The sequence below is a fragment of the Glycine max genome, chromosome 17, assembly GCF_000004515.6.
Source record: "Glycine max cultivar Williams 82 chromosome 17, Glycine_max_v4.0, whole genome shotgun sequence".
NCBI classification, from domain to species: Eukaryota; Viridiplantae; Streptophyta; class Magnoliopsida; order Fabales; family Fabaceae; genus Glycine; species Glycine max.
In genome coordinates this window covers 2,073,649-2,086,570 of record NC_038253.2, presented here as the reverse complement: position 1 = coordinate 2,086,570, position 12,922 = coordinate 2,073,649, and the positions used below count along the sequence as shown (strand labels likewise).

Sequence of the window (12,922 nt, the reverse complement as noted above, 5' to 3'; positions counted from 1 at the left end):
CATACTACGTAACCGACCACCTTGAAACCTTATAAAAGAGTCTCTCTTTGCTTAATTCCTGATCACACCCACTTTTCTTGCTTCCTCTCCTCGATTTCTAACTCCTCCAGGTCCCGCTCACTTGTGTTTTTTGAAGGAGTGTGTTTTTCGGAGGAGAGGAATATATAAAACACCCCCACCACTATCGATCCCCTTGTGTTCCTCGTAATTTTTTCAATTCTTTCTCCAAACACAAACAGCTAGAAACAAGAAGAAAAAAAAACAAAAAAGAAGGAATACTAGCCAAAAGGTCTAAGATGCTTGCAGAACAGAAATTCCAAAAGACATACCCGACAGTCACCGAGGTAAGAAATTTAATTTACCATTTCATCCTTTCACAACCTTCTTCTCCGTTTCTATGATTTCCACACACACATACACGTCCACTAAATAATGTGGTGCACTGAGTTTTATTTAGGAAAATACTTATCATCCACTTCCATTCTCTTCCATGTCCTATTTTCTGAGTGAGAAATTACCATTATCTCAATTAATCTTTACATCATAATGGAATGGAATATTATTAAAAATAAATTGTAGATTAAAAAACTTAAATAATGTCATATGCATGGGACCATGAAGACATGGACATGGTGATCAAGAAGTATATATCTAATTATTTCTGTCATTTTCTTCTTATTTTTCTTTCTTTTCTATCACATTACATATTACATGGCGGATAATAAAAAAAACCATTAATATTTTATATTACATCTATCCCTTTTTGGATAGACAAACATCATTACTCTTCATTTATGACCTTCAATCAGCCAATGTAAAACCATGATATGATGTACCAAAGAACAATAATATACAAACATTCACTTATTTTAAAAATTTCATAAAAATCTCTCATTTTTTTATCTTTGTTTTCCTATTACATCGTAAATTTTATAATACTTATATTATTATTGTTGTGTGTCTCTAGGTATTTTATAGCATAATGGGTGTTGATGAAAGATTTTTCTATACCAAATTAATATGGATCACTGACGTCTGTATTTTATTTACCATGAATGCAGGTATTGGAAGAAGTAAGGAGAATGACAGACATAGGGTTCCCAATAGCAGCCATGAGTCTTGTGGGTTACCTCAAAAACATGACCTTAGTTGTGTGCATGGGAAGATTGGGAAGCCTGGAATTAGCCGGAGGTTCTTTGGCCATAGGCTTGACCAACATAACCGGTTACTCTGTCCTCTCAGGTCTAGCCATGGGCATGGAACCCCTCTGCACCCAAGCCTTCGGTTCTCGAAACTTGTCCTTACTCTCTCTAACTTTGCAGAGAACAATTCTCATGTTACTGCTATTTTCTCTCCCCATTTCTCTTCTTTGGCTCAACCTCGAATCTCTCATGCTATGCCTTCGCCAGAATCCAGACATAACCCGAGTAGCAACCCTCTATTGCCGCTTCGCAATTCCAGACCTCATTGCCAATAGCTTCCTCCACCCTCTTCGAATCTTCCTACGTAGTAAAGGCACAACTTGGCCACTGTTGTGGTGCACTTTACTATCCATTCTTCTACACCTTCCAACCCTCACTTTTCTAACCTTCAAACTTAACCTTGGCGTGCCGGGAATCGCTATCTCATCCTTTGTTGCCAATTTTAGCAACCTTTTCTTCCTTCTTTTGTACATGTTCTATACACGTGTCCCCAAGGAGTCCTTACACGTGTCTTTACTAATGTCACATAATAATTTAATAATAACATGTAGCAGCAGTACTAGTACTATTGCCAAGGAATGGGGTATGCTAATGAAATTTTCGATACAAAGTTGTCTAGCTGTTTGCTTGGAATGGTGGTGGTACGAGTTGATGACAATTTCAGCAGGTTACCTTGATAACCCTCGTGTTGCTCTAGCCACTGCTGGCATAGTGATACAAACCACGTCTCTTATGTACACTTTGCCAACGGCACTAAGTGCATCAGTGTCAACCAGAGTAGGAAATGAACTTGGAGCGGGGCAGGGTGAAAGGGCAAATTTGTCAACGGTGGTGGCAATAGGATTAGCACTTGTAAGCTCAATATTTGGTTTGTTGTGGACCACAATGGGAAGAGAAAGGTGGGGGAGAGTGTTCACTAGTGATAGCGAGGTGTTACAATTGACCGTGGCAGTGTTACCTATAATTGGACTGTGTGAGTTAGCCAATTGTCCGCAAACCACAAGCTGTGGAATCCTTAGAGGAAGTGCTAGGCCTGGTATTGGGGCTGTTATTAACTTTTGCTCATTTTACTTGGTAGGAGCACCAGTGGCAATTGTTTTAGCCTTCTATTGGAAACTCGGGATGGTTGGTCTGTGTTATGGGTTGCTGGCAGCACAAATCGCATGTGTGGTGTCAATTTTTGGTGTGGTATATAAGACTGATTGGGAAAGAGAGTCATTGAAGGCTAGATGCTTGGTGGGAAAGGCTTCATGTGGCACATTTGCATATGATGAGGACCAAACTGATGCACTCAAATGTGAAGAAGGTGTTGTCTTTCTCAACTCCCAAAAGTGAACAAGATACGTCCCCGATTCACACTAGTGTTGAAGAAATATAGACCATAAAGCAAGCGTATGGCATTACTCAAAGCAAACTTCAACCTAAAATTATTATGATTCTTTTAGCTAGTATTGGGAAAATTTATTTTTATTCACACTCCAAATCTTACATCCTTCCCCTGTATTTGTGTGTGATTATACGTGTGCATTTACATAACCAATTGTGATCATATATTTTTTTTCCTTGCAGCCTTGCAAGGTCTAGGAAGATGGTGTCATGATATATAATTGATATGTAATTGTAATAGTAAGGTTTATCTAATTTGTGCTTGATTAGTATAACAGATCGATTTATATATGTCAGCCGCATGATTCGAATAGTGAGTGGTTTTTTATTTTTTTGGAACTCTAATAGTGAATAGTTATGGATCAAATTAAACAACATCAATGTTATTCATTAGGCAAAATTGTAAAATTGGTCCCCCACTTTATCTCCAATTTTGGATTTGGTCCCCCTATAATTTAATTCACAAATTTGGTCCCCCAGTTTTATAAATCCTTGCAAAATTGGTCCTGGAAGCCCGATTTGGACGTTGACCGTTAACCTTAGACGTTAACTACCACGTGTCAATACCACGTGTCAACGTCTGAGTGGTTCCCTGTAAAGGCTTCATTTTTTGTAGGTAAAATTGCAGTTTTGATCCCCCAATTTTACTCCAATTTCGATTTTGGTCCCCATATAGTTTAATTTACACATTTAATCCCTCAGTTTTATACTTTATAAATTGTTCTTGCAAAATTGATCTTTTAAATGGTTTAGCTACTGGTACTAGAGACATGGTAGGTCTTGATAAATCTCGCACTTCTTTTTCATCGCAAGTTTTTCACTCACTTAGAATCCAGAGAAAAATCACTCTTTGTCTCTCTCCCACTTCCGGGGTTGTTCAACTCGAAAAAGTAACGTATGAATCCCAACCTAGGTCTGAAATTTTCAGATTTTTTACTTTAACAGGTTTTGTAATAATCCCCTATTTTTTTTCTTTTTTTGCTCCCCCGTGCGGTATTATGTGTATACGACTGCTTAAGTGGCCTATGTATGATAATGGTATTTTTGTTTGAAATTTGAAATACAACTTTTCCAGTAATGAAATTTGGCTGAATTTATAAAGAGATTTATAAAACTGAGGGATCAAATGTGCGAATTAAATTATAAGGGGACCAAAATCGAAATTAGAGTAAAACTAGGGGACCAAAAGTACAACTTTACCTAAAAAAATGAAGTCTTTACAGGAAACCACTCAGACATTGACACGTGGCAGTCAACGTCTCAGGTGAAACAATTTTGCAGAGATTTATAAAATTGGGGGACCAAATTTGTGAATTAAATTATAGGGGGATCAAATCCGAAATTGAAGATAAACTGAAGAACTAAAAGTGTAATTTTACTTATTCATTATGAAAACAGATGACAGGTGAAACACGAATTTTAAAAATGGACCAATGATATTTTTTAAAATAAATATTAAATGAAATATAAATTAACCTCATGTGCCATTTATTGATTAAAAATAATGATTTTATAATAAAATAAAATGCTAAACCTCATGTCTAATTTACCAACAATAAATAACAATTTTATAATAAAATAAAATCAGTGCCATTGATTAATTATAAATTATGATTTTCTTTGCATAGCATTATAAATAATGCTTTCAAAACTACTTTATGTCTCACATTTTGTATACTCAGAGTGAGTGAGCCAATTCCACCATGTTAATTTCAGACTATATGGTAAGAGAAATTCATATTCCCTTGGCTAAATCAGATTGGCATTGACCATGTTTGTGGAGAAGCCAATAAGGAGGTGCTGACTTCCTTGCAAATTTGGGACACTCGGGAACCTTTTCTTGTCAAGTTTTTAATGTTCCCCTTCTCCCTCATGTTCCTATCCTTCGCGAAGATACGTATGGAACAGCATTTGCTAGATTTACTTTGTAATCTGTTTAGTCTTGGGTTTAATTATCTTCACTTTATTAAGCATGCATGTGCTAGCATGTGTTGAAAAGCATGCATGTGCGGGGACACAGAGTGAGAGGAATATCATTATGGTACGTTCATTTATGAGAAAACTAAACATCACTGTCTTTTTTGCCACTTATGTGCTAGTTGCAATTTTGTTAGATGTTCTTAATATGGATACACATTGAAGAAGTAATCTTGAGCCACTGAAGATCATATTCTTTATTCCAATATACATGTAGTGAGTAGTGAGTAGTGACGCGTCCCTACTTCCCCTACCATATCACACATCCCTTTTGAATTAATTGAATAGACTCGACATATGGTCACATGCGAACAAGTTTGGCAGAAATTAAAGTACCAATTTGAAAGAAACACGGACCTGCCTTTCTCAAATAAATATCCATCATTATACTTTTCACAGAATTTCTTTGATTATGATGTATAGGAGTAATTATTAACACTGGTGGTAGCAGTAGAAATAATAGCAGCAGTGGTGATGTTATTGTGATGGTTAATGGTAATCACAATGATACTATCATCACTTAAATGAGTCTTTTAATCTTAACTTTCAAAGATATAGATAGTCGAATAGTTTAATTTAATTATTATAAAAAAAATATAAATAGTTAAAAATCTTATATATATTTTTTAACCAATTAATTCTCAATCAGTTTGGAGCGAGATAAATACTTAAGTCATTAATAATTAGCTTAATTATTAGGGATAACAATTTTTAACGGTAGGATACTAATATATTCCCTAGTAATCGAGTCCAGAATCCAAATTTTGTTTTGAACATCATTTTTGTTTTCAACTTTCCCAAATGAAAACACACCGTGGTCGCAACTCTACATTTTCAAAATTATTGTTTTAGTGTTTGTTACTCTTATCGCTACTGATTTACGACAACAACTAAAGTGGAAGGGGTTAATTTTTGTTGTTTTTTTTTTTTTTGTTACAGGTGGAACTACAATTTAAATCCTTCATTGAAAGACATTCACACAATCACAATCATTCAATCGTCGCTCAAGTGAGATTATTTCCTATGAGATAAATATATACACGGGAAACAAAATACTACGGAGTAACACACAAATTTGATCTCTGTAAAAAAAACACACAATTTGATCATTGAATGAAAAAATATTTAATATTTCAAAAATATATGATGCGTTCATTTTTTTTCATTAAGTATGATGGTTTATAGAAAGATGTTGTAGAAAATTGTTAATCTGTTTAAATAAAATCTAAGATGCTAACTTTGGGTTTAAATATGACGTGATATAATATAAGGTTGCATTTATGAATGTGGGTAACACAATCTCGAATAGAGATATAAAGGAAGATAATATAACTGCGCCAATAAATTAAGTTGCATTGTTGAACAACGGATGAGCTCTTTCCTATATCACATTATCACTTATTATTCAACTAGTCTGAGACTTGAATCAACTTGGAGGAAGTTTTGCAGAGAAAAAAAAAATGCTCATGAGAATTGTTACTTGGTAAACAGCATGGTTAATAAAAAGTTTTAGGGCCTGAGTTGGGTAAACAGGTACTGCGTTTAAAAAAAAACTAAAAATAGAGTTTGTGAACATATAAAAACTATGGGATATTTCGGACTAAATCAAATTAAGGGTGGAGAAAGAAACTAATTTTTTGTTGGTCCATAGAGACAGTACATTTTGAATTCATATGCAGAGAAGTCGTTATTTCTGTACTTATAAGAATTGGGCCTTTCCGATCATAATCTGGGTTATTGCTTCCTGCCCCCTCAAATTTTGCTTCCTACACCTTTACAGAATATGTTTTATTCAGATTGACAATTCTGCAAGCCAAAAGGTATAACCAATCCGGGATATAATTTTACATTCTGGATTTACAAATTGGAAAGCCGAAAAAGGATGCAGGAAGCAACGACTCATAATCTGTTTAATAAGAACCGTCTCAAGACTTGGGTTCTTGGTAAAAGTGTCTTGGTGTATTTTTATCTGACATATTTCTAGTTCGAGAAATGCTAGCAAGAAGTAATGATTTTTTTAGCATTCTCTTTTTTATTGATTAAATTTTACTGAAATTCACGTAATATTATGAGTCTTGCTTCATATTTAATAAACATCACTAATAAATTTGTAATTTTTTTAAAAATTAATCAATGGTCAAATATATGTTTTTTTTTTCGATATCATGATCAAATATGTGTTATAAAATATGCAACAAGTACTCTTTTAGTTTTAAAACACCCCCCAAAGTATATCTTATTTAATCCAAGGTGTGGGCACTGATTTGTAAATAGTGTGCATTTGAAAACTCGTAGAAAAATCAAAATTCACGTTTAATACGTGAAAAGTATAATTATTTACTTATAAAAAATATATTTGTAACATGAAACTAAACATGCTAAATGTCCATCAAATGTGGAATGTAATGAGAATTGCATTAAGTTAATTTACCCCACTTTTGTCAAGAATAATAAAAACATACCATCTGACTACTTTAAAGTGAATTTTTAAAAGAAAATATAGAATTTTGGTTGGAAATTGAAAAATCAATAGTTAAGGTTTTAATAATTTTATCATACATTATACATGTGTATAATTTGTTTTAGTTTTAAAACTGTTAATTTTTAATCAATGATGACATTTTGTATTGTAAAATAGTAAACTCTATAAACATGTAAGTCCATTTATATACTAATTAAAATTTTAGGTTCCGGGATAAATTTCTATTTAAGAAAATTGTTTATATAAGGTAAGACTATATGACTCTTAAGTAAGTCTTATGTTTTGTTTGGATGTAAAAAGAAATATAGATAAAAGAAATATGGTGGAAAAAAAGTAAAAAGAGGAGAAAATAAATGGTTATGATAAATTTTGAAGTTGTTTTGATTTTAAAAAGTAAGAGAAAGGTATAAAGGACGGGGAAAATTTGAGTTATCTCCCTGTATGTATTTGGGGTTAAATATAAAATATTAAAATGAGAAGAAACAAAATAATATATTTGTTATAAAAAATTATCTATATATAATAATAATAACAGTAATACTTTTGTAGCGCTTATACAACCCTTATTGTAGGGTAACATGATGTGATATTTTCAAATAATTAAGGAAATTGGATTAATACACTGAATAAGGAATATTTATGTTTTTTTATTCGTAAGAATTATGAATGTAATTTGGTATATAACTGCTATTACTACGTTTATTGTAGGGTAACATGATGGGATATTTTCAAATAATTAAGGAGATCGGATTAATATAATGAATAAGGAATATTTATGTTTTTTTTTATTCGTAAGGATTATCAATGTAATTTGGTATATAATTGCTATTACTATTTGTTATTATTATTACGGTTATTATTGTTATTGTTGCTTATGTTATTATCATTACTGATTTTTTAGTGAATTGTTTTAAAATATATACCAATGATTTTTATGTTTTACTTTTGCATGAAAAATTAAAGAATAATAAAATGAAAATAAAAAATCCGAAAATGCGTTATCTCAAATCTAGCATCTCCTTGTAAGAAACTTTGGTTCCTTTTTTTTTTTTTTTTTTTGGACAGAGTAATGAACCTTAGTTTAAAACTTGAAGCCTTTTGTATTTCAAATTGGAATGGCGACACTGTGACACAATAGGCAATAAATCAACTAGGGTCTACATTATATATCTTGGTCCCAATATGATATCTTGGTCTTACAAGAAATAATGTATAATAACCTGTTCTTTTATTAAAGCTAAGTATGGCACCATTGCCTCAACCACTGTTGAAGCTCTTGGGTTAAGTATTTTTTTCTCAAGAACTTGGTTTTGCCTCCCCTTAGTCTCCCACTCCTTTTTAGATGAATTTGGTGCAACTTATTTGTGTATTAATCAAGTTTTTTCTACTCATACTGTCAGACATGCTATATTGGCTATCATTTTCTTCATGATATTTTGCAAGTAGCAAATTGTAGGTTTCTCAATTTGTAAATCCCATAACTATTTTATTAGAATAAAAAAATATTATTTTTCTTGATTTTTACATAATAAGAACCTTAAACGACACATAAGAAACAGATGGAATAGTAAATAATTATTATTTTAGTGTTTCTTGTACACTTTTTATTAAACTTGTTTTATAAAAAGAATTAATAAAAAATGAGACTTAAACAATTTTAAACTAACCCCAAACTAATAAACTTATGAATAAATTAAAATTGATTTGGTGGTTGAAAGGAAAAGGAGGAAGGGAGAGGTTACATTTTCAAATTTCTCACTATCATTCTAATAAAAATTAGTAAGTAGTATTTTTTGATAAAAAAAAATTAAAATTAAAATACATGTCCCTAAAATAAAATAAGTAATTTAGAGAATAAAATTATAATTACATGCATATATAATCATATAAGTACGAGTGAAAAGATAATTTTATAAATAAAATTATATATATTCAGTTAAAAGAAAAATAAATTAGTTATTAAAATTATATCATAAAAAAACAGATTTAAAATTTTGCAGTTTTTATTATTTAAATTTACAATATTTGAGTTAAACTTTTTCGGTTTACAACTGAACACGTGTACGTCTAATTAGTAATTACAATTTGTGTGTGTGAATTGAATGACATGACATGACCAGGGTAAGATTTATGAAGAACACCGAACGAAGCAACATAAACTTCAATCCGGCTAGACAGGGACAACAGCGACGGTGGCGCCGGCTTCATATAAAGAATCTTTCGTACTACACTGCAGAGACTCTCTGCATATATTTTTACAATTTACAAGTGTTTTTTTTTTTAAGAAAGGAAATCAATTTATATCATATATTATGAGATTTTAAATAGATTTGGGAATGTCAACAAAAGACTGACAGCTAGAATAATTAATGTCTCCCGAGTTAAGAGTCAGTAACACAATTAGTTTGTCTTCTGATAAAACATATCTTTATATTTGTAAAAAAAAAAAAGAATATATCTTTGCACAACCTAAGTATGGCTCCTAAGTCTGACTGAGCTGGATATCTAATATTAAAACTATCGATCTCAACTTTACAATCTAATTCAAAATGATCCGTTTGTAATCCAAGTCAGGAACTCACCTTGTAGCAGCCTCAAGAAGGGTCATAGCTTCTACTTCAACAGGCCACAAAAGACCTTCAAAAATATGTTTGTCTTTGCAAAGATAAATCGATCCAAATCATCCCATAAGCATAAACCAATACCAAAACACCTTTGATCAGGAAACAAGACAAGACAGCATCTAAATTTACAAGTAATACTACGCTAATGGCCTAGTGCTTTTACCTATTAGGGTTCTTTGGATAACAATTGCCGGGAATTATTCCCCGATACATTTCATCATCATCAATATTCTGTATTATTATTTATTTAATAGTCTATTCATTTTTATACAATAAAATTTTTTTTTTCATTTTTTGTATTGAGATAACTTTAATTAGGTATATTTTTACTTCTGAAATGTGTTATTCATTTATTTGTTTCTATTTAATACCTAATATTTTTAATTTTTGAAATATAATATTGATATAGTAACAAAAGACGAAAGAAATAAAGGAAAGAAAGCTAGTGGGTTCAAATTCTCTTATTAACAAACTAACCATTAACATTTATCAATAAAAAAAAACTATTTTGTATTATACATGGTAACTTTATTAAAAGTTATAATAATTATTTTTAAATATATAAATTTTGTTATAATTAAATTTTAATTATGCTTATAATTAAGACTCATAATTATTAAGTATTTTTAAATGTATAAATAATATTTAAGATTTACAATAAGTAATTTAAGTTATAATATAAGATTATTTTAAATTATTCACAATTTATTTTTTAAAAATATATTGAAATTCAATTTTGAGATTAAAAAAAAAAGATATATAGTTTGAATTTGAAATGATTGAAAGGCAAAATGGTTTGTCACCTGCTTGGGAATGAAAGACGCATCGTGTGAAATGCACCTAAAATGAAGTATTGAAAATATCCCATGGAAAAATTCTTCAAGGTATGTATTTTAATTTATAACATAGGATCAGATTTAAGATATGCAGTCAATAATTTAAATTATGATATAAAATTATTTTTAATTTTTAATATTTTAAAAAGTAATTTTTAATTTAAAGATAAAGACAAAGATAAATGAAAAATAATTTAAGATAATTGAGAGAGAAATTTTGATTAATTAGAAAAGAGTTTCGTAATTATTTAATAATTTTACACTAATATTTAATAGTATAATTTATCGTTTGTATGAACTTAAGATAATTATAATAATAAAAAATTTTAAAAAAATATATCATAGATTATAATTTGTAATAAAATGATAATGGTAAACTACTTTACTTTTGATGTAAGATTTTTTTTCTCATACCATAAATAGATAAATAGTGTGTCAAATACTAGTACATCTCAAAGTAAGAGAAGAAAGGAAATACTTAAAATCTCTCTGATTGATAAAGTGGAAATGTTAGTCTCCTATTTGTCAATTTTAATTTCCAATATAACTATATTGGAGTAAAAAAGTTGTATTTCTTAAAATTAATGGTAGCAAAGATCAAACGTACATTTACACGTATATGAACTGGTTTAATAAGTTTTTATGCAAAAGCACCAAATTAATTGAAAATTTGCGAGACTAAACTATATATATTTAACCTTAATAAAAAAATATAGATTTTGATGTTGTAAGGATATTATTTGAATGAATATAGACATTTGAATGACATTGAACAAGAAATAATTTCAATCAAACTCTAATCCAAGAAAAAGATGGATGCACATTATAGCCCCATGTCCCGTATGGTAGTACTAAAAGTAAAAGGATTAGCTTTGGCTGGTTGCAAAAAAGTGTGTTGGGGGAAAAGACAAAGACAAACCCTAAGAGGTGTGACTGTTTATCTATCTTGAATTTCAAACGTTCAAAAATGCAGTGATACTCACACAACCCATGCAGTGCTTCACCTAAAAGCTCTCACTAAAGTTAAATGCGACGGGGCATTCAGTCATTCATTCCCCTCCCCCCTTCTTTACCATGATAAAAGTTCAGTAGTAGATCCATGAATGAATGAATGGAATGGATGGATACATGCATGCCCCCAGCCAAAATGCTGCTACCAAACACATTAAACGCTAGAGGACAAAAACCGGCCCAATTTTCCAACCCCCTCAAAATAAAAATAATATATTTCGAAAATGAAATGGAAACTAAAAACTCCACTACGTGGCACTTGGATACCAAAAACAGTCACATCTTTGCCTACGCTAATCGCTCCTTCTTACTGCTCTATAGCTGTAGGGGACCCACTCTTGCTACTATTTCTTTCCTTCTCCTTAATTCTCTTGTTCTATTTATCTTATTTCCTCCACCATTTTTTCATCCACCACCACCAACACCAAGAATTTAAAGTGTGACAAAGAAAGCAAGCATAGAATAGAATGAAAGATGGTGGGTCTTAGTGTAGTCCTGGAAGCCCAGAAGAGTTGCATCAACAAAAAGACACCTCAAGTCATTAACAAAACCACCATGCTGATGCTTAGCAGCATCCACAACAAACCCTCCCCTCAACCTTCTTCTCTTTTTCAGCCACCCACTTTTCTTGACCAATGCTTTCTTTGTGGGAAGAGACTCTTGCCAGGGAAAGACATCTACATGTACAAGTGAGTGAGTCCTTTTATTAACAAATATTATATATATATATATATATATATAATACCCTTCTCTCTCTTTTATTTTTTTTGTTTTTATCATATAGCATCGCGTGTGTGATCCATGAAACTAATACGGCTTTTGTTGTTGTTGTTCTCGTTTATGTTTTTAGTTATTATTTTTTTTTCACTCTAAGCTCAGATCGATCTTGTAATGTCTAGATCTTTTGTTGTTGTTCATTGATGTTTAAGAAGGTTATTGAACTTAGAGTTTTTTTCTTTCTTTTTTGGGTTGTGGCTTGGAATATGAATATTGTAGAGGGGACAGGGCATTTTGTAGCGTGGATTGCAGGTGCAAGCAGATTTTCAGCGACGAGGAAGAAGCTATTCAGAAAGAGAAGTGTTCTTTGGCTGCCATGAGGCCCACATCGTCTAGTTCTTCCACCTCAACGGCACGTCATCACCGGAAAGGAACAAGAAACCGAGGGGGTGGTGCTTATTTTTAGAGGAAGAAAGAAAAAGAAAAAGAAGAGATCATCAGAAAATGGGAGGATTGTAATTTTTGGCGACCACATTCCAGTTTTACCCATGGTTTCTTTTGTTAATGACATCACAGCCCCTTGTCCTTTTTGCTTCCTAGTATGAAGCCAAAATGTCCTTTCGGCTTTTTATTTTTTGGGGTCCAACTTATAACTGTACGAAATCTGAGACCTGAGCATTTTCTCTA

General features: G+C 31.5%; 2 protein-coding genes across 2 annotated transcripts; both read left to right on the top strand.

The window, feature by feature from the left end:
• Positions 1–94: 94 nt before the first annotated feature.
• LOC100798616 (protein DETOXIFICATION 55) lies at positions 95–2,865 on the top strand. The gene is made up of 2 exons (XM_003550492.5): positions 95–344; positions 1,062–2,865. The coding sequence occupies exons 1-2, from the start codon at positions 297–299 to the stop codon at positions 2,535–2,537; spliced, it is 1,524 nt and encodes a 507-aa protein (XP_003550540.1). The 5' UTR covers positions 95–296; the 3' UTR covers positions 2,538–2,865.
• Positions 2,866–11,853: 8,988 nt separating this feature from the next.
• On the top strand, positions 11,854–12,922 carry LOC100818870 (FCS-Like Zinc finger 15). Its single transcript, XM_003550298.5, has 2 exons — positions 11,854–12,207; positions 12,515–12,922. The coding sequence occupies exons 1-2, from the start codon at positions 11,993–11,995 to the stop codon at positions 12,699–12,701; spliced, it is 402 nt and encodes a 133-aa protein (XP_003550346.1). The 5' UTR covers positions 11,854–11,992; the 3' UTR covers positions 12,702–12,922.

What these genes read in the sequence shown, in the direction of transcription:
- LOC100818870 (XM_003550298.5), top strand. Translation starts at nt 11,993, where the DNA reads ATGGTGGGTCTTAGTGTAGTCCTGGAAGCCCAGAAGAGTTGCATCAAC. An exon ending in AAAGACATCTACATGTACAA is followed by an intron (nt 12,208 to 12,514) that starts GTGAGTGAGTCC and finishes TGAATATTGTAG; the next exon opens with AGGGGACAGGGCATTTTGTA.
- LOC100798616 (XM_003550492.5), top strand. Translation starts at nt 297, where the DNA reads ATGCTTGCAGAACAGAAATTCCAAAAGACATACCCGACAGTCACCGAG. An exon ending in CATACCCGACAGTCACCGAG is followed by an intron (nt 345 to 1,061) that starts GTAAGAAATTTA and finishes CCATGAATGCAG; the next exon opens with GTATTGGAAGAAGTAAGGAG.